This window comes from Schistocerca serialis, chromosome 1, assembly GCF_023864345.2.
Source record: "Schistocerca serialis cubense isolate TAMUIC-IGC-003099 chromosome 1, iqSchSeri2.2, whole genome shotgun sequence".
Classification (NCBI taxonomy): Eukaryota; Metazoa; Arthropoda; class Insecta; order Orthoptera; family Acrididae; genus Schistocerca; species Schistocerca serialis.
Window position 1 is genome coordinate 756970620 of NC_064638.1, and position 26747 is coordinate 756997366.

Sequence of the window (26747 nt, forward strand, 5' to 3'; positions counted from 1 at the left end):
TGGAGTATGTTTGGGAACACTTGGAAAGTTACCTGCATTGATCTCATGCTCTACAGTATTGAGTTCAGACTGCTGTAGATGTGAACGAATGTGCTGCAGGCAACCATTTGAAACTAGTAGAGCTCCATAACTGAGTAGAACTTCAGATGTCAGGGTGGTGATTCTTCTGGAAAACCTGGATGAATCACATTTTACCTGGAAAAACCAGGAATATCTCAAGGAATTTCATAAAATTTCAGGGAATTCAGTGTTTTTTGTCCTATCATCCTAAAATAAATTTTATTGAGTTTTATAAACCACAAATTATAAAATGCTTAATAGTCCAAAGTGTGTTTATTACAAGAATATTATTCCATATAAATTACCAATGTTGGAGACTGATGATCTCAGATGTTAAGTCCCAAAGTGCTCATTTGAACAGTTTTTTTTTTTATATACCAATGTTCAAAAACTGTGGTCAAACTAATGCTTACGGCTATAGTTAAGTCAGCGTAAGTTGATCCCTGACAGTTGCAGTGGACTGGGTGCAACAGCTCTGAGGGTCTACTTCAACCTGTCATGTAACATGATTTTGTAATGTGTCTATGACAAAGCCTTAGTGTTGTCACAGCTCTGTAGATGGCTAAGCTGGCACCACCACTAAGAGCTGGCGAAGATCTACTTCACTGTCCTGACTATAGTATTTCTCAGACGAGAAGAATGAAAAGTAGTTCATTAATGAGAGATGCTCGAGCCCTCACCATTATTAATTATCATGAACTTGTATGATGCCATCTTGCTCCCCATACCTAGAATTCTTAGAGACTTTTTTTATAAATTTGAGTAGCAACCCTAACTGTCATAATATTACATTCAGTGCCTCATGTTTTTATATACTTCTCACATCTGTAGCCCTCCATCCCATCTCCGTTCCACTCCCTCCCATGGACCTTGCCAAGGTGTAGTTGCCTGTGTGCCTCCACTATACAGGTAGCCATACTATAGGTTCAACCACAGTGGAGAGGCCGGACAAATGTAGTTTCTGTAGAGGACAACAATCTTTTCAGTAGTTGTGATATGGCCTTGTAACAGTAGCCAACATGGCCTTGTTGTGCTGGTACTGCTTCTGCAAATGCATGCAGCTTTCCTGTATATTTAAACGATGATGGCTTGGATCTTCAGGGTGAGGACTACTAGGGAGAAAAAACAAAACTGGGATTCAAACATTGGGTTTCAGTGCTAATTTCACTGGTGTTAATCGAGTAAACGAAATGTCAGCAACATCTATAGATAATATGTTAACCAATTATAATGAGACAAATAAGTTTTGTGTTGATTTAGGACTTCCTGATAATCGTTCCCTGTTTATGAAGATACCAAAAACAATACACCCTTTCTTGGGGGGGATAACCTACACCAAATGCCAGTTCTGCAAAGAAAACGTGAACTTATTCCATCATAGATTAAATGAAGTGGAGTGGGCTCTAGATCATAGTTATTTCATGTTCTGAAAATTTTGCTACTTTCTTGCAAAACGTCCAAACTTTCCCCATTACTGTAAATCATAAAAAAGTAGGAAATAAAGTAAAGTGGATTACTGAAGGAATAAAAATCTCTAGAGCAAGAAAAAGATAGCTATGTAGTCCAGATTTTGGTAGCTGTGTAAAAAATTACAAAAATATTTTTTTAAGTTATAAAGGCAGCAAAAAACTGGCAAATAATAGATTTATTTTGGATAGAGCTGGCCGCAGTGGTCTAGCGGTTCTAGGCGTTCAGTCCGGAACCGCGCGACTGCTACGGTCGCAGGTTCGAGTCCTGCCTCGGGCATGGATGTGTGTGATGTCCTTAGGTTAGTTAGGTTTAAGTAGTTCTAGGTTCTAGGGGACTGATGACCACAGATGTTTAGTCCCATAGTGCTCAGAGCCATTTGAACCATTTTATTTTGGATAGTGAAAACAAATCAAAGGCATTAAGCTCAATGATCAAAGCTGAAACAGGTACCACAGCTGGAGGCTATGATATTTCAAATTTCTGAATTGTTTAATGAATTCTTTATAAATCTAAACAAATCAAACATCAGTGTAGAAAATTACCCAGATAAGATAGATTTCTTTAACAGTGAGCGATTTGAAGGTGAACTTCTCAGTACGTTCACCAAAACTACTGTAAAAGATACAGAAAATGTGATACTATCACAAAGAAGTAAAACTTCAGCAGAATGTGATGGGATACCAACAAAACAGTTAAAAACAGTCTGTAAAATAATTGCACAGCTACTGTCTATAACAGTTCACCAGTCCCTTCAAGAAGGTTATTTTCCAAACGCTGGTAAGTACGCTTTAGTTAAGCCACTATTTAAAAAAAGGCATAAATGAAACAATTGCCCGTATCTCTTCTTCCATCACTACCCAAAATGTTTGAAAAGGTAGTCACCGATACAAATACAAAATTTCATAGAAAAATTTAAAATTATCTCAAAAAATCGGTATGGATTACAAAAAAGGAAAACCATAGTATCTGCTATAAACCGTTTTGTAGGTAAAATTAGCTCCTCTCTAGACAGCTCACTGCATGCCATAGGAATTTTTTGCAACCTATCAAAGGCCTTTGATAGTGTGAACCACTCGTTGCTACTATGTAAACTGAAAAAGTATGGAATTAGGGGCACTGTATTAGAATAGTTTAAGCCCTACCAAACCAGCAGGGGTCAAAGTGTGGTTATATCATGAGAGAGAGGAACTTCACTTCAAAATGGGAAATCATTCTACAAGGAATAATCTTAGGTCTCATTCTGTCTCTGTTTTACATAAATGATCTACCACTTTATATTGAGTGTCACTCAGTTTTATTTGCAGATGAGATATCTGTAATCATTGAAAGTAATACTACTGACCAAATTCCCCAAATTGTATTATCTGCTTCAGAAAAATTAGATATTTGGTTTGTTTTAAATTTATTAAAATTAAACATGGAAAATACTCGGGTAGTGTAGTTTAAAACAAAACAAGAAAAATTAGATGATATTCAGGTCAGTCGCAGAAACCAGGATTTGCAGGAAGCTAGCTGTGTGAAATTTCTAGGAATGCAACTGGATGAATATCTATCATGGGGCTCACATAGACAGTACCTGGCAAATAAATCAAATAGCCTAGCATTTGAAGTGAGGATATGGTACAACGCTACTACTATAGGCATAATAAAAGTAGTATATCACAGCTACTTAGTCAGTAATAAAGTATGCAATTTTATTTTGGAATAACTCAAACCATGTGTGTCGAATATTAAAACTTCATAATGTAGGGCAAAGAAAATGTCGCTCACTACAAAAAAATGTTAAGTATATTAAGTTCTCTCTCACTATCCATCTATGAGCTGATTATCTTTATATGTAGCAACAGTGATTTATTTGTAGCAAGTCATTTTTGACATGATTAAAACAACAGAAATCAAAATAATTTTATGCTGCCCACCCACAGTTTAAAACTTTGTGCTCAAACTACACGGTGTATGGGTATGAAAATTTATGACAAAGTGAAAGGAAGAGAATTGCTTAGCATAAATTTAGAAACACTGAGAAAAACAAAACTTTATATGATAAACTAGTGCAGAAATGTTACTATTCAGTAGAAGTCATGAATGAGAACCTGAAAATTTGAGCAGGAGAGAGCAAGTACTTAGGACTGTTAATTTTTAAAATCTTGTTACTATCTAATAAATTAATTATCCAATGCATGATATTGTAAGAAAATTTGTAAACAAATTTTTGTTTTCTGACAATTCTGTTATACATTAAGGTAGCGACTTTAAACTGTATGTTATGAGACAATAAACTTATATTCTACGGGTCACAGCAGGGAATGTTAGATCCCTTAATTGGTGAGGTTGCTTAGAGAGTTTAAAAGGGGAAATGGATAGGGAGTACAGGGTTATCAATACAAAACCAAATAATATACCTTGCAGGTAAACAATTAATGAACATCATAGTGAATACATTATCATAGACATGAAACCATATTCCACTATCAGTATTAAAGTTTGTATGGCAGCTAGCTCCACATGTGATGAAGATTCTGAAAAACTGTATTGTGAGATTAAAAAATTTGCTAGCTTCCAGAATGGAACTCCTTTCTCAAGCAGTAGGAGAAACATGCACATAAACACATACTCTCTCTCTAACAAGCATACACCAGTCGCCCTACATTGTGTTCATTCGACTGCAACTCTTTCCTGGCCCGAGGTGGGGTGAGGGTGCAGTGTGGGGTGGGATGAAGGATGGAGAGAGGCAGGGGAGGGGTTGGGGGCAAGTGGCTCGTGAGAGAGTGGGGAGCCAACCATGGGCCAGCTAGTGGTGCATGCAGGTAGGGGGGGGGGGGGGGGGGTGGCGGCGGCAGATGGCTGAGCACTCGATTTCACAGACTGGGGCATGCGATGGCAGCACACAACTAGCTGACACATATTGGGCGGGAGTAAGAGGCAAACAAGTAACCTTAGGTTGAGGCCATGGAGGTTACGGAAGCGAAGGATCTGCACAGCTCAGAAAAGCTGGTGGTGGGGGATCTAGATGACATGAGTTGTGAAGAAGCCATTGAAATCTCACATGTTGTGCCACTGGGTGGCCCGCCTTGTTTTCGGCAAGTTAGACAGTGGCCATTCATTCTAGTTGACAGCTGGTCGGTTGTCATACCAATGTAAAATGCTATGCAGTGGTTGCAGCAGAGCTAGTATATAAATTGCTGCTTTCACAGGTGGCCCAGTCTCTGATGTGTTAGGATAAGCCTCTGACGGGACTGTAGTAGGAGGTGCTGGATGAGTGGATAAGGCAGGTCTTGCATCTGGGTCTTCCACAAGGGTATGAGCCCTGTGACAGGAGATGGGGGTGGCATAGGGATGGACTGGAATGTTGTGGAAGTTGGATGGGTAGTGGAACACCATTTTGGGAGGGGATAGGGTATCTTGGGTAGGTTGTCCCTCATTTCAGGGCATGGTGATAGATAATCAAAGCCCTGAAGGAGGACGTGGTTCAGTCGTTCCAGTCCCGGGTGGTATTGGGCGATTAGGGGCGCTTCTTTGTGGTTGGTTCTGGGGATGGATGTGAGGACCAGGTGTATGTGTGGGGTGGGGATATGGCACAGGAGATCTGTTTGTGTATTTGGTCGGGGGGGATTACCTGTCAGTGAAGGCCTTTATGAGGCCCTCTGAATACTGAGTGAGGGAGTCGTCATTGCAGATGCATCTGCCCCAGGTGGCTAGGCTGTACAGGAGGGAGTTTTTTGTGTGGAAGGGGTGGCAGCTATCAAAGTGCAGTTACTGTTGGTGACTGGTGGCTTTGATGTAGACAGGTGTGAATGGAGCCATTTGAGAGGAGGAGATTGACACGCAGTAAGGTTGCATGATGGGTGGAGGAGGACCAGGTGAAATGGATGAGGAGAAGGTGTTGAGATTGCAGAGGAATGAGGATAAGGTGTGCTGGCCTTGGGTCCATTATATAAAGATGTCTTCAATAAACCTGAACCAGACCAGATGATGTCATCTGAGCCAAATTCTATTCAACAACTGTAATTTAGTGTCTGTGGTCAAACTGACTTTAACAAGATTTTCTTTTTGTTGCAATTATTTTCATGTTAGACTCCCGCAATATTCTGCGCCACATAATAAGTCTTCATTGCATCATTTTTTCATTGTTATAATTCGCTTATTTTTTTGTTTAACCAGAGACCCACGCCAAAGTCTGGGGAAGAGGGCCATGACGTATATGATGATGTGACAGATTCTGGAGAAGACGGTGAAGAAGATGAAAGTGAAGCAGTGCATCTGACAGAGCCAGGAAATGCAGAAGATAAATCAGCACCACCAACTTCTTCTGCACCCAAGTCTCCTTCGAGAGGGGCAACTACTATATCTGATGAGAGGTAAGTTTATTATGACATCAATAATAAAAGTAAATAAGAGCTGTATGATAAGTATATTGTCTACCTGCTTGGATTGAAGATGAATCTGTGCAGTTTAGATTTCTGTCTGTGTGTGTGTGTGTGTGTGTGTGTGTGTGTGTGTGTGTGTGTGTATTGCAGTTATGTCTTTGTTCAATTCATTTTAAAGCAAATAATATTATCAGCTGACAAATTTGTTGCAAACACTTAACTAAGATAAGTTGCATAGCTTTGTAACAATGTGCAGTTATAAATATTCCCATAGTGAACTGAATATGGATACTTCATAGTTTGATGTACAAGCAAGAAAAACATAGCTTTGATACGAAAAAAATTAAGCCTACTAAGTACATAAATTTTCTGCAGTTACAGAACAATTGACTGATAGTTCATATGTCTTAAAATTTTCCTTAACGAAGGAAACTCAATGTTGCCATCAATCAATATCTGTACTGGAATGAGATTTCCACTCTGGCAGATTAAAACTGTGTGCCGGACCGAGACTCGAACTCGGGACCTCTGCCTTTCGCGGGCAAGTGCTCTACCAACTGAGCTACCCAAGCACGACTCACGCCCTGTCCTCACAGGTTTACTTCTCCCAGTACCTCATCTCCTATCTTCCAAACTTAACAGAAGCTCTCCTGTGAACCTTGCAGAACTAGCACTCCTGAAAGAAAGGATATTGCAGAGACATGGCTTAGCCACAGCCTGGGGTATGTTTCCAGAATGAGATTTCCACTCTGCAGCAGAGTGTGCGCTGATACGAAACTTCCTGGTAGATTAAAACTGTGTGCCGGACCAAGACTCAAACTCGGGACCTCTGCCTTTCGCGGGCAAGTGCTCTACCAACTGCCCGCGAAAGGCAGAGGTCCCGAGTTCGAGTCTCGGTCCGGCACACAGTTTTAATCTGCCAGGAAGTTTAATATCTGTACTGCTGCTAAGATGCATCTGTTCAAATTGCTAAACTCAGTAAGCCTGTAGGGCTCCATTGTGTGCATGTAGAGTTCTGTGTGCAATTTAAGGGAGAATAGGTCTGCTGCTGAACGTAAGTTACATAGATCCCATGAGCAGAGAAATATATGTTGTGATTCAAAAACATCATGGTTGTACCAAAAGCAATAGAACTAATACAAGAAACTGGCGTTTTTATATCGCTTACATATATTTGTATTAGAATCCTAGGACATATTCACAGTTCAAACATTACAGTGTATCTGCTACAAAACAACCCAATCTGCAAAGATCAGCACAGATTTTGAAAACTTCAGTTCTGGGAAACAGAACTTGGGCGCTTAACACAATATTCTTAGTTTCATGGATACGGGACAACCAGATTGAGTTGTTCGATGGAGCTGTTCGTAGTGAGCTTTAGAAAAATTTCTAATACAATACTGCATTGACTATTCCTAAGGAAAATACTCAACTGAGTACCAGTCTTGTTCGAAGACTTGTCACTAGCTATCTGTTGAGAAATGCAGAGTTATTCAATTCATGAAGTGAAATGTCTTTTAGCTACAGGATTTATGAGTCCAAGCCAGAGACTGCTGTGGCGTACAAATATTTGGGAGTAACAGTGTGTGGGGATTTTATGTGGAGTGACCACATTCTCAGTTTTAGATAAGAAAATGGCAAGTCATTCATAGGATTGTGGGGAAATTGCAGTTTTACTGCAAAAGAGACTTGAGTACAGAACTTGTAAGTCCCTCACTTGAATTCTGTTGAAGGTATCTGGTTTATGGATGTAAGATATTAAGTGGACCACACCGTGGTTCAGGTCGAAAAAATCGATTTTTGGTTTTCATCATATTTCGATAGATCAAGCTTTTATTTATGTACTCTGAAAAGGATTTTGCTGAAAAAATTTTCTTTTGAGCATTTTCCTACCACATGTTTTCATGTGCCAAGCCCACTTTTCTGTCACCCACCTTTCTGCATATATTTTAGATCTTTATATCACCTACATTGCACGTTAGGCTGAGAAAAGTAACTGTTGGCATGAGAGGAAAAAAATCAGAAGGTGGAAAATTGTTGACCAGACAGGGTCGGTTAACTAAAACTGAAATAGAAAACTTGCAGGGAATGGCAATGAGGAGAAATAAAGAATATCTGGAGGCAATGAAGAGAGATGTTTGGGCCATATTCTTCCATAAATCCTCTGCTGATGATAAGCCATGTCATGGATTGGGTCCATCAGGAGAAAATTTGTGCTGCAAATACAGTAGGGCTCAGGCAACTGGAGAATCTTATTCTCACCAGCATTCTCTTCCTGCTGCTGTTATTACAGCAATTAAACCTATTTTCAGAGACTTGGCTTATCCTGACCTCCTAAGGAAATGTCTGCAAGGGCAGACACACAACCCAAATTAATGTTTCAACAGCATAATTTGGAACCGCCTTCCTAAAACTATTTGTAGGCATGCGTACAATGACTAGAAGTTCATGATGCTGTTATTACATTAAATTGTGGTAATATTGGAAAGTGTTGGGTACTGAAACAGCTGGGAATCAATCCTGGTGAAAATATGATCACTGGGCTGCAACATTGCAATAAAATCAGGATAGCGGATGCAGACAGGTCTGCATCTAATATGGCCAAGAAAGCAAGACAAACATCCAGGAAGGTGAAAAAGAAGCTGGAAGACCTGATATAGGCCAAAGAAGGGCCATCATATGCAGCAGAGCAGTTTTAAATTAACTGTAAGTAACAAATTTCAAAAGTTTTTTCTTTAAAGTCAGTCTTCCGCAAACTAAAATTTTCAGTACATATGCCCCATTATATCAGAAACTATCATAGATAAGTGAATGAAATTTTCAGAGACGCTGCATTACATAAAAAGCCCCCTCTGGTACCACATTCATTAATATTCCCCCATTAGGAAGTTCACAAAAAATTTTTTCTGCAGAAAAAACCAAAAATTTTTTGTTAATAAATTTAAAGTATTTCTTATAAACTATAAAGTGGATAAAGTAGATTTTAGTACAGTTGACTATTAGCATCGTGTAACATACAGTAAAAATATTAAGGTCGTGCATCAAATAGTTTTTTCAGAAATGGGTAAAATACTTGCCTAAATTAACATGGGTTAGATAGGCAGGGTGTGGTCCCTTATTAATTTTGCTAGCACTGATGCTGTACAATGGTCTCAAGGTAGACTGCTGGATTTTAGTGTCTTCTTGTGACAATATAGCTCATTGTCATCAGGTGCTCCCTGAAGTACAGGAGTGTCAGGGCACTGCCTCCTCCTACCCCTCCCCCACTCCTCCCTGATGCTTCAGTGTGTTAGGGGACACCTGATGATAACAAGCTGCAGTGTCAGAATCTTCTTTCAAGAAGATGCTACAGTTCAGAGTGTACCTGTGAGATCATTGTATTCACACCATAGTTTTGTTAGTCAAAACTCAACCTAAAGCAGATATTAAAAAATTTCTTCCCTATTCCTCAGCACAACGAGACATTGAGTATGTCTTAAATCTGAATTAGCCGTAACCACAGCCTCCCTTGACATGGCAGCAGAGAGAGGCATACTGACAATGGTCTGATCAACAACAGTGGACAAAGGAACAGTATCACATCATAGCTTCAGATGAGTCTGTTATGTGTACAGCATCACTGTAGATGTATTTGTATGTGGAGGCTCGGAGAACAGACATTGCTAAATTGCATTCATCATCGTACCGGCTCATCACCTGTTTTGGTGGGTTGGGGTGCCACATTGTACACAATACGATGACCTCTGGTTCACGTAGCCAGTCATTTAGACAGCAGTCAGTACATTTCTGATAGGTTTAGGCCATTGGCTGTGCCCAATTTTGCCATATCCATGACTTTATCTCTCAGCACAATAATTCAAGACCTGTACTATCCCGACAAATGTTGACATTCCAGGTGTTCAGCTGATGCACTGATCAGTACATTCTCCAGATTTCTCATCCATTGAAACCACACCATCACTCACCAGCCACTAAAATTGAAGTAGTATTGTATTATATACCCCTATGTCCACCTGGTCTAGTCATTGCTGCTGCCAGGAGGTGGTAACTCCATGTACTAAATTTCATATCCCCAAACTCCCAACAAATGTAACCAAGTATTCTTTTGCTGCATTGCTTATGCATTATAAATAAAATATTGTACCCGGTGTTGCATTTAGTGTACTTTACAGAAGTTGCCTGCAGGTAGCTGCTTCTGCTAGTTAATTACACTTAATTGTGCTTCCTGAAGGCTCTTTCATAATGTGTTTATAGAACATGATGCGTAATTAAATGAATAACCTTCCCAACCATTTCCTCCCTAAGGGAGGACTATAAAAGTTCCAAAAGCTTTTATCTCCTTCAAATATTTATAATAGAAGGTATTTTGAATGTATTCTCCTGAAGTTAAATATTGGCCAGTCATTCTGTTTCATTGCAATTTTACAGTCTTGCTATTTGAATTCACCTTTTGATGGTATTAACGAACATTAATAGCAAGTTGTACATCAAATAAGAGAAAGAAAACTACTCACCTCTAGTGCATTGATGTGTGGAGCACAGTAACACGACAGAAAACAGCATTCACACTAACTTTCGAGCACTAGCAGTAGTATCCACTTTGACACACACAATCGCATAGTCACCCAAATGCACACTCTCATGGCAATGGAAAAGTATTATTTTTGCACAATAAGTGAAAAATTCTGTTCCTGGTGTTGCTTTTAGTGTACTTTACATAAGACACTTCTTTACCAAATTGTTTTAGCTGCAGATGTTTCGTGTGATTTGAGAAGTTATCCTCTTCTTTTTTTTTTTTTTTTCTTGCTTCTTTATTTAGCCCATTGGCTGTAATCAGTTTGTCCAGATACCAGGTGTTCATTTATGGAGCCCTATCTAGTGTTCAGGGTGTCTGTATTCCCCTTGATATTTGACATGTTTTTTGTGCTTTATTGTAAAGTTAATGCTTGAAAATGGAAAGGTTGTTGGATCGAATAACAGTCAGGCCCTGGAATATTTTAGTTTGCCTTTAACCTAGCCTTCACCTCTCGGTGATTTGTGGTTCGTATTCAATGTTAAACTGTGGAGTAAGTTAGGGGCAGGCATGTCGCCAAAGTGGCACTGAAGGCTTGAACCATGGCGTTAAGCCACATGGAATTTTTATTATGTTATATTATATTGTATTTGACATTATTTTTCTCCCCTCTCCCAAAAAACATTTGCAAACCTTCAGTTTGCAGTGGATTGGCAGTTTATTAATTTTACAAGTAGATTTCATCCTATGGTAGCTGTTCCAGTCAAGTACGAAGTTTTAAAATACCAGTTCTGTTAATTATGTAATTCCATGGTATTTAATGTACTGTATTTTTTATTTCAGGTTCAAATGTTTCAAAGCGAGCTTGGCAAAGGTGTTTCGAGAAGCTCGGACACATTCATTATCGGTGGCCAGAGTGACGGAGTTTGCGAACAGTGAGCAGAGCACACCATATTCTCAAGAAGAAATTAGTGCAGCAATGGATAAACTCTCAGAAGCAAACCATATTATGGTTGCAGATGACTTGGTACTTCTTATCTAGAGAAAATAAAAACAACAATTTTAGTTCTGAACTGAGAGATTGTGCACACACACACGCACGTGTGTGTGTGTGTGTGTGTGTGTCACGTGGGGAGCACTTAGATTACCGTACTAAAAATTTTAATTGGGCTTTGTATCACACAGTGTGACTTTTATCAGAAACTGAAACAAATTGTGAAATTAATTTATGAGTGATAACAGCAGTAGAAAGGAAGATAATGAATAAAGGAGGATAGTGAAGCAAAAATATGAAAGGCGAGGTGGAAACAAGATTCTGGAACCATAATGAAGGAAACTAACTCCTTTGTCAATATGGAAGAAAAAATTTTTTAATGTAATCATTGTTTCATTTTATGTGTTAGTACTTAATGGTACATGACAAGTATCTGATTGGTACTTTGATGAACTTACCGTATCTTTGATAATATAAATATTTGTTAGAGCTCTATGCTTTTACCTTCAATATTCTGTCACTCAAACAATAAACAATTAATATGCCTTCAAACCTATCATCTTATTTTGTAACACATTTCATGTTAGTCAAGAGGATGAAACCAGTGAAATAAACTGGAAATCATGTAGGTAGTCCACTGACAATGGTGCTAATGGTAGGCATATGAAATTTGTTTTCTTAGTATCCTATGAAGATACAAGGGAATTGTAGCCTTCGCAGAAGTTATGTTTTAGAGCAGTGTGAGATGGATTCAGTTGCCTTGACATTTTCGGTGTCTGAATCCAAGCATTGTGTCATTTATGCTCTGCTTGGTTGTGTTATCTACCAACCAACCAAATCATTTGTATTATCATAAACTGAATGTCACAGAACTTTCATCTGTGCAGACCTTTCTGTCATGAGTTGCCCATATATACACTGTCTGTTCACAATGTGGCCACCTGTATTATACCTAAATATCCAATTCTTGTAGTGCAGAATGCTGAGAGATGTGCTGGAAGTGTCAGTGAGGTTCTGGAAGGTACCGACATGGAATTGGAGGTATGTGGACTCCACTGCTATGATCAGCTGTATGCAGGGGTGGACATGGTTTCCAAGGATAGATGCATATCTGTGTTGATCCATAGTGCCCTCCATCCAAGAATGCCATGAAAACATTTCCCAAACCATAATGCTCCCTCCTCCTTGGACCCTTCCAACATATGTTGCAGGGTGTTTGCTTTCAGACATTTCATGCCAGTGGAGCATAAAATTTGATTCATCTGGAAAGGCCACCTGTTGTCATTCAGACGTCCAGTTGCAGCCTTTGTCACTGATGAACAGCAGTCAGCATGGTTGCATGAACCAGGCACTTGCTACAGAGGCCCATATGCAGCAACATATTCTGAAGAGTTATTGACGAAGCCCCCTTAGTTCACCTGGGCAGTCAGTTAGTTGCACGTCTATTCACACACACACACACACACACACACACACACACACACCAGTCAGTCACCCCTGTCGTCTATGGGCCACTGATGCTTTGGCACCAGTTTTGCCATGCATGGTACACATTAACTACAGTGATACGCGAACAGTTTACAAACTTGGGCATTTCAGAAATGCTACCATCCTTGGCCAATGAGTATGCCCTTTGAATGTCAGATAATAAACACCATTTCTGCATTACAGCAAGGACTGCACTGTTTTCCGTGTCCCACTGACACGCTTAACATACCCTCCATTGCCAGGGCTGCCACCTCCATCTTTGAGTGGTTACTACATGTTGATGCCTAACATAAGTGGTGGTCACTTTAATGTGACAGGGTTTTATATAAAAGCCTTCAGCACACAGTACTTTTTTGAAAGGACATCTCTCAAAAAAAGAAGCCCTTTTCCCTCTAAGTACATCTTCTGGTGATAGTACTGATTAAGGAAAATAACCACAAACTGTATTTTCTTTTAGCATCATTCCTTCAGCACTGTACCATAATTTGTGTATGTGTGTTGTTGATGAAACAGGCCAGAAGTATTCAATTATCCAGGTTACACAAGTAAGACAAGGACTTCCCATTAACATATAAAGAAGAAAACAGTTGGTCATCGTGACTTTTAATTAGTCACCAGCTCACTTGCAAGAAATATTCATTGTTCACTTCTGAGCTGACAGTTATAGTGAATGTACACAGAAAATAGCCGTAGCATCTTCTGTTTTCAGGAGAGCATTGCAATACAGCACATTGATTTCATTAAGTTCCTCCACAGCAGTCATATTCCTCAGGCTCTTACATGTCTTTTTATTGCTATAGCTTTGTGTAGCTATATTTCTCATTGCTTCTATTTTATGCCCATGACCATTATCTTGTTGCTAAGAATTAGTTTCTTAACCACTTGCTTGGATTTCATATGCTATGTGCTACTGTAACCTTCCTCCACATCTTGAGTCAATTTCGTGAGTAGCTTGGTTCTTCCCTTCACCTTTTCTGTTTGCTTTCTCACCAGCTAACTGAAAAACGAACCTGTGATTCAGAAAGGTTAAATTTGATATCCATCTTGTTTTCAATTTCATCACCCTGTCGGTGTATAAGAGTGAACAAATATTTGAATTATACATCCTCATTCATTTAAAGTTTCATCAAAGACCAATGTGAGCATGGCTGTTGAAAAGCCACTGCAGTTAGAGTTGTCGTTTCATTGAAGTAGCAGTGACAACTTTCTTCATTGAAATGAGAGAAAAGCAGTAAAGGAGGAAGTAACTTTGAATATTCAGAAGGTAGACGTATTGGTGAAACCTGTAAGAAAAGAGTGTAAATCCAAGGGATTAATCAGACTCATAAGGCACAATTACAGCCTGTTATCTCCCTCAGAAGCAATTACTATGTATCGTCAGTATGTAATGAATGTTTTGTTTGGGTGGCACTCATGTATGTCTCGTAAAATATATCTGTATAGCCATTCTGGCAGTGAAACAAATCCTCATTTTTAAATTGTGTTTTGGAATATTGGATCACTATTTTAAGTTAAAATTATAAAAATAAAGAACGTGTTGATGACTGACAGTTTGGAATGTTTTTAGTGAGCAGGTGCATGAACCAAAACTCTTAGTTCACTTTCTTGTGCAGCAAACTGAATGTGTTGCAGATATATGTACATGATTTAACATGTATATGGTAATTACAGTTAAAAGAAAGTCATTCAGTGCAGGCTTTTTGTGCAGCATTTCCAATGGAGGAACTATTTAATTCTAATTTCAGAATTTATCTTTCAGCTTTTGGAGTTATGAAATAGTGGCATTTCCTCATTTGGAAAATTCCAGATAGGAAAATTTGAAATTCCAACATAGAAAGCTTACTGTATACTAAAATGTAAAGCTTCAGCAAACCGAAGTTTGGTTCGAATACTGCTATGCTTTACGAAAGGATTTGGCCACAACATGCCGAACTCCATGCAGCAGTGTGTGCGGGCTGTGAGCGGGTCAAGGCCCATCCTGCCACTCGGTCCTTCTCCGAATTACCTGGAACTGCAATATTTCATTTAGCATTGCAGATAGGCATTTTTTGATTGTAACAACTCTGCTGAAATCAGTTGTCAGCACTGTTTACCCTTCACTATTTGTTTGTGATATGAAGGAAATTCACAGGCCTAGAGGCTGTCTGCAGAAAAGTCTTGCACTCTGTCGTCACAATCCTCTAAAATGAATGGAAATGACAGAAGAGGGGGATGAGAATTCTTAATTTGCATGAGCAACAGGTACTGCTTATTTGCTGTGAAGCATAGTACCATGCAGAAAAAATTTGAATTTTTATATGACAATGCAATAGCAAAAACTTACAAAGGTTGACAGACATGATTAATTTGTGGTTAGCTTCTGAGAGTTAATGATTTATTTCCGCATAATGCAGTACATTAATACTTGCATTTATAGGATTCTCTTCCATAATACATGAAGCAAGGCATACTAAACGAGTTGAAAAATCAAAGAGTAACACAACAAACAGAATTGTACATGTAACTGAGTATTTATACACACTGCACTGGTGGTCTGATGCTCTACATGTCTCGCAACAACCACCCCTAGTGTCAATGGTATGAGTCTTCGTTACAGTGCCTGTTGGCTGTCGCATCTGTTGGACATGTGTAATTTCAGGTACTGCATCTTTATCTCTGGCATTTGTGGGGACAGCTGTCCTCATTGCATCTTGTTTACAGTAGAAGGCAGTTTAGAGTCTTCAATGGATATGGTGCTAGCTCTTAGGAGTCACTGGCTGGATTTCTCAGATGTGAGATAGTAATCTGGTGACAAACTGTGATGCATCAACTGCATCATCAGTCACATTATACATACACTCCCCTGGTAGGTGCAACATTTGTTCGTACACTAATTCAGCTGCTGTAACATTCAGGTAATTCTTAAATTATGTACAGAGACCAAGGAGCACAATGAGCGTCTACATCAAGTTTTGTGTAGTGTGGCACCAAAGGGCTGACTCCCATGGGCAATGCAGGTGTTTTACTATTCGTTTGCTGCCGGAAGATAAGCAGGAGTACGAATGTGTTCAGTGCCAGACAAACTGGCCAACACTTTGAAAAGGTAAGCCTCAAATTGGTGTCATTGATCTGGTGTAATGCGTACTGTTATCCTTTTACGAAAAAATGTCTGTGTTCCCACCTGTTCTGTACTGTCTTTCATAGGGAAAGATTCAGGTAATGTTGAAAATCGATCCATGACCTTGAGGCAGTAGCTGTAGCTGTCTGATACTGGAAGGGGAGAAATGTGCCTAATGGTGCTTTGACGTAGCAAGTGATTTTATTTTTCTGGCAGTCCATGCAGTTTCTGTCAAATGGCTTAGTTTACATCCATTCCTAGCCAGATGAAACCGACTAATTTTTCCATGCCCCAGACCCCAGGATGAGCCAGGTTGTGCATTGACACATTTGGTTATGATCAAAATTGCTGAGGTATGAAATTGTGTCAGACACTTGACTGTCTGTAAACAAATGTTGTACTGTAGTGTCATGCATTATAACTTGTATCCTGCGGGGTTATCCAATAACATCAGTAGCTCATCATTGTGCAGCTGGGTTGAGCTAGGGCCTCGTAATCAGGTGCAGTGGTTGTAGCTTAAACACGTGAGTGTGTCTACTGCTACTTTTGACTCCCCTTGTACATGGAGTATGAGAGTTGTAAATTGGCTAATACACTCCAAATGTCAAAGTTGTCTTGGTGACACTTTCTCTGGTTTCATTTTGAAAGCATAAGTCTGTGATTTATGGTCTCTGGACATGGTGAAGTGTCTAACTTCTAATGAGTGCCAGAACTTCTTAACTGTGGGACATGCAGTTTACAGTTCTTGGTCATAAGTTGCCCAATGTTGCCGTGACAGCTTGCAACTAAAGAATGCGAGTGGCTGCCAACTATCTTCCACTTGTTCCTGAAGTACAGCACCAATAGCCCTAGTTGTTGTATCTACCATGGATGCAAGTAGGGCATATGGTACTGGATAAGCTAATTGTGTAGCCTCTGCTATTGCTGTCTTTAGAGCTGGAAAAGCAGTATTCGTTTCATCTGTCCATTGTGCTTTATTATTTGGCTTCAGTGAATCCTTCAGAAATTCATCCAGTGGAGCGATTACTACAGTGTGATTGTGTATAAATTGATGATAGAAATTGAGAAAATGACATAGATAGGTAATTGTGGGAGGACGGGAATACTTGACTATGGCTTCTACCTTGGGTGTCAATTATATTTCCCAGCAATCGAACCTCTGTCCCGAAAGTACCTTTGCGAAATTAATAACCAGACCTTGCGTTTGTGAACAGTCAAATATCTTGTTTAAATGTTCTAGATGTTCCACTTCTGACACAGACATCACTGAAATGTCATCTGTTTAGATGTAACAGAAATCCAGATCTCTTGTGATTTCACTGATGAAGTGTTGAAATTTCTGTGCTGCATTGCACAATCCAAAATACATTCTCACAAATTCAAAAAGACCAAAGGGAGTTGTTAGAGCTGTCTTGTGTATGTCGTCTGGTCCAACAGGAATGTGATTGTGCACTCGCTCTAAGTCAATATTAGAGACTGTCTTACCATGTGTACTGAAAGTGAAATCTGTGTGTGGCACTGAATATCAGTCAGGAGTACTTGCATTGAGTTGGCAGTAATTGCCACAAGGGCACTGTTCATTATTCTTCTTTGCCACCACGTGTGACAGGGCTGCTTAACTGCTACTGGACGCTCGACAGATACCTTGTCAGTATGCCACCGAATTCCTACTTCACAACTTTTTAATTTTTTTCAGCGTTACACGCCGAGGACATGCATAGACTAGTGGTCCTGGTGTGGTGAGGATATGGTGTTCTCTGGTGTGCTTCGCTGGTGCCATTGTGTTTGATTGTTTTGTGATCTTGGGAACTACCGTAACGTTTCTATGTATGGAGTACCCTGAAATCATGCGTACTGTCATCAGAGTGACACAGCATACCTTTCCTCAGCTAATGAGATTAATAGTAGAATCTATCAGTCACTGATGTCGTAGGTTGGGGATCAGGCCATAAAAAGGTAAGATATCAGCTCCCAGTATAGGCTGCAGCACATGTGCAACTATAAACTACTATTCGAATCCGTGATGTAATCAAAGGTTTAGTAGGGTCACACACCCGTATGTCGTATCTCGGGGTCGTTCGTGGCAAATAGGTAGTGACGTGGAAGTCGAGTTCCCAGGTGCACTGACCCTTCCGCCTGTGTCTACCAAATAATGTATTTTTGTGTCACAGTCCATGATGAAAAGGTGACGTTGGCTATTACTAGTAGTAGCTTCTGCAGATATGCACTCTTGTCATGATTCCATTTGCATGGTGGCTTACATTTCTAGTCGTTGCTGCTGAACTGCTTATGTTACAAGCAGATATTTAGCATACAGGTGGTCAATTGCAGCTTTGAGACAACTGAGAACGGGGCCAACAAGTGTGTGTCCTTTACAGTGTAGTAATTTGTGTAGTCAGTTCAGCTAACTGTGACTGCAAAAGTCACTGCAAGCATCTTATCTTGTAAAACTAATGTTGACACTCACATACTAGCACATTTCCTCTAATCTGTCCACTTGCTGTGCTAGCAATGGTGCTAAATGTTAAAATTTTCTGTGCAATGGAAGCCAGGCATGACAGCTAGATGTTTCATAGTACATGTCGTATTTAAAATTCCTGGCAGATTAAAACTGTGTGCCTGACCGAGACTCAAACTCGGGACCTTTGCCTTTCGCGGGCAAGTGCTCTACCATCCGAGCTACCGAAGCACGACTCACGCCCGGTCCTCACAGCTTTACTTGTGCCAGTATCTCGTCTCCTACCTTCCAAACTTTACAGAAGCTCTCCTGCGAACCTTGCAGAACTAGCACCCTTCAAAGAAAGGATACTGCGGAGACATGGCTTAGGCACAGCCTGGGGTATGTTTCCAGAACGAGATTTACACTCTGCAGCGAAGTGTGTGCTGATATGAAACTGCCTGGCAGATTAAAACTGGCAGAAGTAAAGCTGTGAGAACCGGGCGTGAGTCGTGCTTCAGTAGCTCAGATGGTAGAGCACTTGCCCGCGAAAGGCAAAGGTCCTGAGTTCGAGTCTCGGTCGGGCACACAGTTTTAATCTGCTTGGAAGTTTCATATCAGCGCACACTCTGCTGCAGAGTGAAAATCTAATTCTGGAAACATGTATTATTCACCAGTGTCTGTAGATGTCATAGAAGCTGTGCTTGCCGAGTTCTTCCGTTCGCAGATTTTTTTTCCAATTGCTTCGCCTCTGACTGGGATAGATGTGTCACTAAAGCATTTTTAATAGACGCATAAAATTCAATTTTAGCAGTGCAGCCAGGATGTCTTTCACTTTCACAGCTAGATCTTAATTTAGTGCTGCAACACATAGCTGTATTCCATTTCATCCAACAATATCTGTACTGATGTGATTCTTCAATTTCTCCAGGTGTTATTTATGATGAAATCTCGGGTGAACAGTCTGGTTTAAGTGTGCATAGGACACAATATTTCGGCAATTGACCACGTTGCCATCATCAGGTGCGCTGGGCCGGCGCCATGTACATATAGGACAATCCCCTTCCCACTCCTCCCTCAGGCACTTCCTATGAGTTGGTGCAGTCCGCACCCCGTGCGTGGTCCAGGTGCAGCGTCCGTTCTCCCACCGTCTGGGCGCTGCGTCCTAGGTCTTCTCATTCAGAGGGTCTGCCGGCACTGCTCTCGTTATTCTTCCCTCCACCCCCAAATTCGGTACTCTCTGGGAAATATAATTTTTCTTCTTAATTCGTGTGATTGCGGGTTCCCACCCCTTGCTAAGGATGTAACCGCTGTCGCGATTTAGTTGTGGCTCCCTTACTCTGATCTGTATGGCTTCTTTGATGACACAGTCCCAGTATTTGAAAGTCTGTGTCAGGAATTTGGTTTGGTCATAATCCATGCTGTGGAGTTCCAACAGGCATTGCTCAGCGATTGCCGACTTACTGGGCTGTTGCAGTCTAGTGTGCCGTTGATGTTCTCGGCATCGGTCCTCAGTGGTACGAATAGTCTGCCCTATGTATACATTACCGCATTGGCAAGGTATCTGATAAACCCCTGATTTACATAGACCAAGGTTGTCCTTGACACTACCAAGAAGGCTCTTGGTTTTGCTTGGAGGACAAAAGATGGTTTTCACTTGGTGTTTACGTAAAATGTGTCCAATTTTCTGGATAAGGCCCCACAAAACAAAATAATAGCCAAAGCCGCTGCCTCCTGAGGTTCATCCTGTTTCCACCGGTGCTGCACGTGTGGGATGTAGAGCCTTCTGAATGTGAGCTAAGTGTACAAGAGTTTTGAGCATGTCATTCTTTTGTGCCAGGTGGTTGCAGCTATCTGCATGTAGGTACAAATCGGTGTGCGTCTTCTTCCTATACACGCTGTGGCCCAAAGTGCCATCAGCTCATCATCTAATCAAAACATCTAGGAAAGGGAGTATCCCATCAGTTTCGATCTCCATGGTAAACTTAATATTCTTGTGTCTGGAGTTGAGATGTGTGAGGAAGTCAGCCAGTTTATCTCTTCCATGTGGCCAGATAACGAAGGTATCATCCACATATCTAAAGAAACAGGTGGGTTTTAGATGTGCTGATTCAAGAGCTTCCTCCTCGAAATGTTCCATGTACATATTTGCGACAACGGTTGTGGGTGGACTCCCCATAGCTACTTCTGTCTGCTTGTAGTATTCACTGTCAAATAAGAAGTAAGTTGATGTCAGAACATGTCTGAAAAGGTTGGTGGTCTCTTCATCAAATTTCTGACTACTGAGTTCCAAGGATTCTTGTAACGGGACTTTAGTGAATAGAGATACCACATCGAAGCTCACCAGTATGTCAGATTCCTGAAGCGCGAGGATGTTGATGCGTCCCTGGAAATCCACGGAGTTACGGATATGGTGCGTACATCGCCCAATGTAAGGGCTAAGCAGTTGTTTGAGGTGCTTGGAAAGAAGTTACGTTGGGGCACCAATATTGCTGACAATGGGACGTAATGGAATTGATTCCTTGTGCACCTTCAGCAGTCCGTACTGCTGAAGGTGCACAAGGAATCGATTCCATTACGTCCCATTGTCAGCAATATTGGTGCCCCAAAAAAGTCTATGAGAAACAGCAGCCCTCGGGCGTAGCTTCTTGGTAACCTCGTCAGGGAAGCCAGAATCCTTGAGAAGCAACAGAGTCTTCCTCTCGACCCTCTTGGTAGGATCGGTGTCAATCTTGCGGTATGAGCTGTCACCAAGTAGGCCCCGCATCTTCTCAGCATAATCTTGTCAGTATAGGATAACTGTTGCATTGCCCTTGTTTGCAGGTAATATTACTATGTCTGGATCTTCTCTTAGCTCCCGTATGGTGGCCCTCTTCCTGTAGGAGATGTTTTGGTTCATCAGCTTTGTTTTGGTTAGAGCTGTGCAGGTTTCGTGACGAACTTCTTCAGCAGCTTCATGTGGAAGTCGTGCAGCTGTTTGTTCCACTGTGCTACTGATGTCAGCAATGGGTACATCTTTAGTAATCTGAGCGAAATTCAATCCTTTCTTAAGAACCAAAATAGCATCATCATCCAGTTCCTTGTTAGTGAGATTGATGATGGTCTTTCTGCTGCCATCAGAAGGTTGTTTCTCTGATTTACGTTCAAATCTTGGATGCCTGTCGTACGGCTGACTTCCTCTGGCTTGAGTCCGCTGTGGCCCATGTGACACCATCAACCCAATCCCATGTCCAGATGGTTGAACTGGTTGGCCAGTTGTAGCTGTAACTGTAGGAGTTCTTTGTTGGTAGTGTCCAAGCGCCACCACGTGAAGCGAACTCTCTCTCGTACCAAGGCTAGGCTGGCACGTTTTTTGATTCTTCTGGCCGCCGCTGAGTCGATGTGATGCTTGACCTTAGCAAAATTCGGTACCACACTTTCTCATCATTAGCACAGTGCTTCCACCTGAAGTAGTTCATCACGAAACCTGCAGAGCTCTAACCAAAACCAAGCTGATGAATCCAAACATCTCCTACAGGGAGAGGGCTGCCATATGGGAGCTAAGAGAAGATCCGGGCAAAGTAATATTACCTGCAGACAAGGGCAAGGGCAACGCAACAGTAATCCTATCCCGACAAGATTATGCTGAGAAGATGCGGGGCCTACATGATGACAGCGCATACCGCAGGACTGACACCAATCCTACCAAGAGGGTCAAGAGGAAGACTGGCACTTCTCAAGGATTCCGGCTTCGATGACGAGATTACCAAGAAGCTACGCCCGAATGCTGCTGTTCCTCCTAGACTTTACGGACTGCTGAAGGTGCACAAGGAATCAATTCCATTACGTCCCATTGTCAGCAATATTGGTGCCCCAACGTAACTTGTTGCCAAGCACCTCAAACAACTGCTTAGCCCTTATGTTGGGAGATGTACACACCATATCCGTAACTCCGTGGATTTCCTGGGACGCATCAACAACCTCGCACTTCAGGAATCGGACATACTGGTGAGCTTCGATGTGGTATCTCTGTTCACTAAAGTCCCGTTACAAGAATCCATGGAACTCATCAGTCTGAAATTTGACAAAGAGACCACCAACCTTTTCAGACATGTTCCGACATCAACTTACTTCTTATTTGACAGTGAATACTACAAGCAGACAGAAGTAGCTATGGGGAGTCCACCCTCAACCGTTGTCGCAAATATGTACATGGAACATTTCGAGGAGGAAGCTCTTGAATCAGCACATCTAAAACCCACCTGTTTCTTTAGATATGTGGATGATACCTTCGTTATCTGGCCACATGGAAGAGATAAACTGGCAGACTTCCTCACACATCTCAACTCCAGACACAAGAATATTAAGTTTACCATGGAGATCGAAACTGATGGGATACTCCCTTTCCTAGATGTTTTGATTAGATGATGAGCTGATGGCACTTTGGGCCACAGCGAGTATAGGAAGAAGACGCACACCAATTTGTACCTACATGCAGATAGCTGCCACCACTTGGCACAAAAGAATGACATGCTCAAAACTCTTGTACACAGAGCTCACACCATCTCCGACAGCGAAAGTCTCCAACAAGAATTGGACCATCTGAAGACAGTGTTTCGGAGGAACGGTTACAAGGAAGAGCAAAATCGGAAAGCTCTACATCCCACACGTGCAGCACCGGTGGAAACTGAGGATGAACCTCAGGAGGAGGCGGCCTTGGCTGTTATTTCGTTTTGTGGGGCCTTATCCGGAAAAATTGGACGCATTTTACGTAAACACCAAGTGAAAACCATCTTCCGTCCTGCAAGCAAAACCAAGAGCCTTCTTGGTAGTGTCAAGGACAACCTTGGTCTACGTAAATCAGGGGTTTATCAAATACCTTGCCAATGCGGTACTGTATACATAGGGCAGACTATTCGTGCCAATGAGGACCAATGCCGAGAACATCAACGGCACACTAGACTGCAACAGCCCAGTAAGTCGGCAATCGCTGAGCATTGTCTGTTGGAACTCCACAGCATGGATTATGACCAAACCAAATTCCTGACACAGACTTTCAAATACTGGGACTGTGTCATCAAAGAAGCCATACAGATCAGAGTAAGGGAGCCACAACTAAATCGCGACAGCGGTTACATCCTTAGCAAGGGATATATGCATACATATACCAGGCTGTTCACCCGAGATTTATTTCGATATCTGTACTATCACCAACTGGCTTTCCAGTTGCACAAACCATAATACATGGTTATGTTGCCAGAACAGTGAGGGTTTGATCGCAATTCTGCTGACTCCACTGCTTGCAGCTGGTTCCGCATTTGTTGTTGTGTTTTCATGCCAAGCATGAAAATAAATGCGACACGGCTGGAACAGAAGAAGCGAGCCTGTGTGTTGAAATGTGATACGGTGCATCAGAGAGGGCACTGTTGTATTGACGTAATATCATGTTAGTGTCACTAAACTATGTGGTTAGCTTCTGAGAGTTATCGATTTGTTTCCACGTTAAGTTATCTGCATGTACAGGTACATCAGATTCCCTAATACATGAAGCACAGATACTAAACTAGTTGAAAATCGGAAAGTAACACTACACACAGAATTGTACATTTCACAGAGTATTTATGCACACTGCATTGTGCCGGTTGTCGTAGTGTGGTGCTCTACACATTGTGCTGAATTTGCAGGCATGGAACACTTAAAGAACTTGATGGTACGAATAGTAAAGTTTCTGAAGTCACACCCATTACACATTTTCAGTTGCAACAAGTTTCAGTGCAAATGAACGAAGAGTTTGGAGATTTGATATTTTACTGCAGAGTGCATTGGTTAAGTCAAGAGGCATGCCTGAAATGATTTAAATTTTGCTATTGTTGAATTTATGAAGAAAAAAGGAGGGCAGGAATAAAAATTAGAACATCCGGAATGTATTGCAGACATCACATTGTAAGTGAACGAGACTGTACACTGTCCACAATAAGACATTCCAAGGTAACTTCATTCCGATTTGATGGAAATGCATTTTTTAAAAGAAATGTGTGGTAGGAGGGACACATTATGACAAAGACAATCCAATTCCCTATGCTCACTGGTGTTGAAGCACGAGTTTTGTAGAACTCACTGTGGCCTTGCCAGAATTACAAGAGTAGAAAAAAGATTTTAATGACACACTCAATCTTCCATCTCATTTTGAGACCATTTGCCATTTCAGTTGAAAGCAATCCCATGCGTGCGCAATGTAACTGATTGACCTGCGAAGTATTTTGAGTTCAAATTACAAATATTTTCATGTTAAAACTGTGTAGGATGTCTATATTGCTTTTCTCAGGTAGACTTTCCAACTGCCCATAATGAGATTGCAAAATTGCTTATGAAACTTAAGTCAGTCATGACTGTGTGGAACTCTGTGAAATAGTCTGCATCTCTTCACAGTTTGTACCAAAAAAGATTATATTATTTCTTCAGCACACCAAAATTAATTAATACTGAAAATATGTTTTGTGACCTGTGTTGTTGAGAAATGAGAAATATAAAACCAAGTAATATCCAGTACAACTGTACTGCCATTTAAATGTTGTACATTCACTATTTTCCCCTCTTCCTCCTCCTCACGCTCAGGCAGCGCGGCATGGTGGTGGGGGAAATGTGAAGCGAGGCTGAGTGCTTTGGTACTTGAACCTGGGCATGGCTTGCGAGCCAACATCTTTGTTACCCGTGCTTCACAATGACTGTTTTATTGGAGGTGGCATACCCTTGCTCTTCCGACCCTTTAACTGAAATACCCAACCAAAATTGTTTCTGTGTGTGTCATAGGCAAAGGAAAAAGTGGAGGATGAGGAAGAACACCTAGGGAAATGAAAGTGCCTGTGGCAGGCCTGTCAACTGAGGACTGATTGACCCGCAAGTGAATGGTTCCTCTAAAGTAAACTTCTATGGCAAACATCATCATGAAAGCAATATAGTGTTACTTTGATTCAGATAATGGGCTTTTGGCAACAGATAGCCCTGAAAGCACTTCATCCCCTTCTACACATCCAAAACAGGGATGGAAACTAGCTGGAGTTCCACAGTGAGATCACTTGAAAGTTTCTTTGAGGATGACACACTGCTGGAGATGCAAAGTGCTTTTACACTAATAAGGCTGTTAAGTCCTTTTCCAGCACAACATACACAGTGCCTCTGTGATTAAGTATCTTGAGGGGCATGTGGGACAATATTGCAGTGTTTGTCAAATGACCAGACTATGTTAAATGTGCTGACAGTCATGACTCGGGACAGACAGTAATTTGTGGTCACCATGGTAGACCATGTGTCTAATGATGGCACAATTACAAGGGTGCCATAAAGATGAAATGGAAGAGACCACCTTGCTGGCATGCAACCTTCCATCTGATGCAAGGTAGATGTGACCCAGCAGTTGCTCCCCCTCCGCACACACCAAACCAGTGAGTGTCTGGAGAGGACAGACTGCGTGATGTGGAGTGGTGACAGCAGGAACAAGCCATCACAGGGACAGAAAGCAACACCATGATTGGTGACAACAAGATATGTGGTAGGGGGCCTGAGGGTGGTGTGGCAGCACTTGATGGAGTGCTGTTCAGTTGAAACCTATCACACACTTTGAGATACCCAGCCATACTTAGTTTGGTAAAATAAGGTGAAAACACAAGCAATTCATTCCAGTTTAAGGAGATCTTCTCAGATTATAAGTTCCCAATTGGGAGATGCAAGTCTAGGTCCACCCCTTACAACATGAAGAAATCCAAACAAGGAAATCAAAATACATATTAAAAAAAACTCTAACCCCTGGAAGAAAAGGGTCTACCAGTTAACTATAAGATGGCCTCATTTGCTCATTGAGAGAATGGATTGTGTAGTGCTTAAAAAGTTTGATATGGACCCTAGACCACACTGCAAATTGGAATTTTCCACATTAACAATTAACTTCATACCCACTATGAGAGAGTACATAATAAATTTATTCAACTTTGTACTTGGGTTGTGTCAGAAATAATGTAATCATCATATACTTTGCAGTTGCTTTAGACTAGTAAAGGAATGCTGTCACCAATCTGAAGATTATTTCGAACACCACAGTGCTTTATTAGGGATGGTCCTGTTGAAGGTGATATGCTCTGCAGTGGATCGGTGGCTCAGATTTGCATTTGTATTGGTGAGTCCACCTATTTCATGAAGTGATCAGTCACCCTAATGCTGTTCGTAATATCTGTTACCTTGAGTATCATCTTATAGTTGTCTTTTTACTGATTTTGTATGCAGTGCCACTAATTGTTCTGTGGAACTTCATCTCCACCTGCAGAGGGTCGAGAGCAGTAAGAGCGCTT

General features: G+C 41.1%; 1 protein-coding gene across 1 annotated transcript in view; it reads left to right on the forward strand.

Annotated features, from left to right (window-relative positions):
* Positions 1 to 11956, forward strand: part of LOC126482134 (zygotic DNA replication licensing factor mcm3) — a 106489-nt gene extending 94533 nt beyond the window's left edge. Inside the window, exons 15-16 of the mRNA XM_050106114.1 lie at positions 5692 to 5888; positions 11254 to 11956. Coding sequence (XP_049962071.1) covers positions 5692 to 5888; positions 11254 to 11452 — 396 coding nt within the window. The 3' untranslated portion in view covers positions 11453 to 11956. The remainder of the gene's footprint in view (positions 1 to 5691; positions 5889 to 11253) is intronic.
* The last annotated feature ends 14791 nt before the right edge of the window (positions 11957 to 26747 follow it).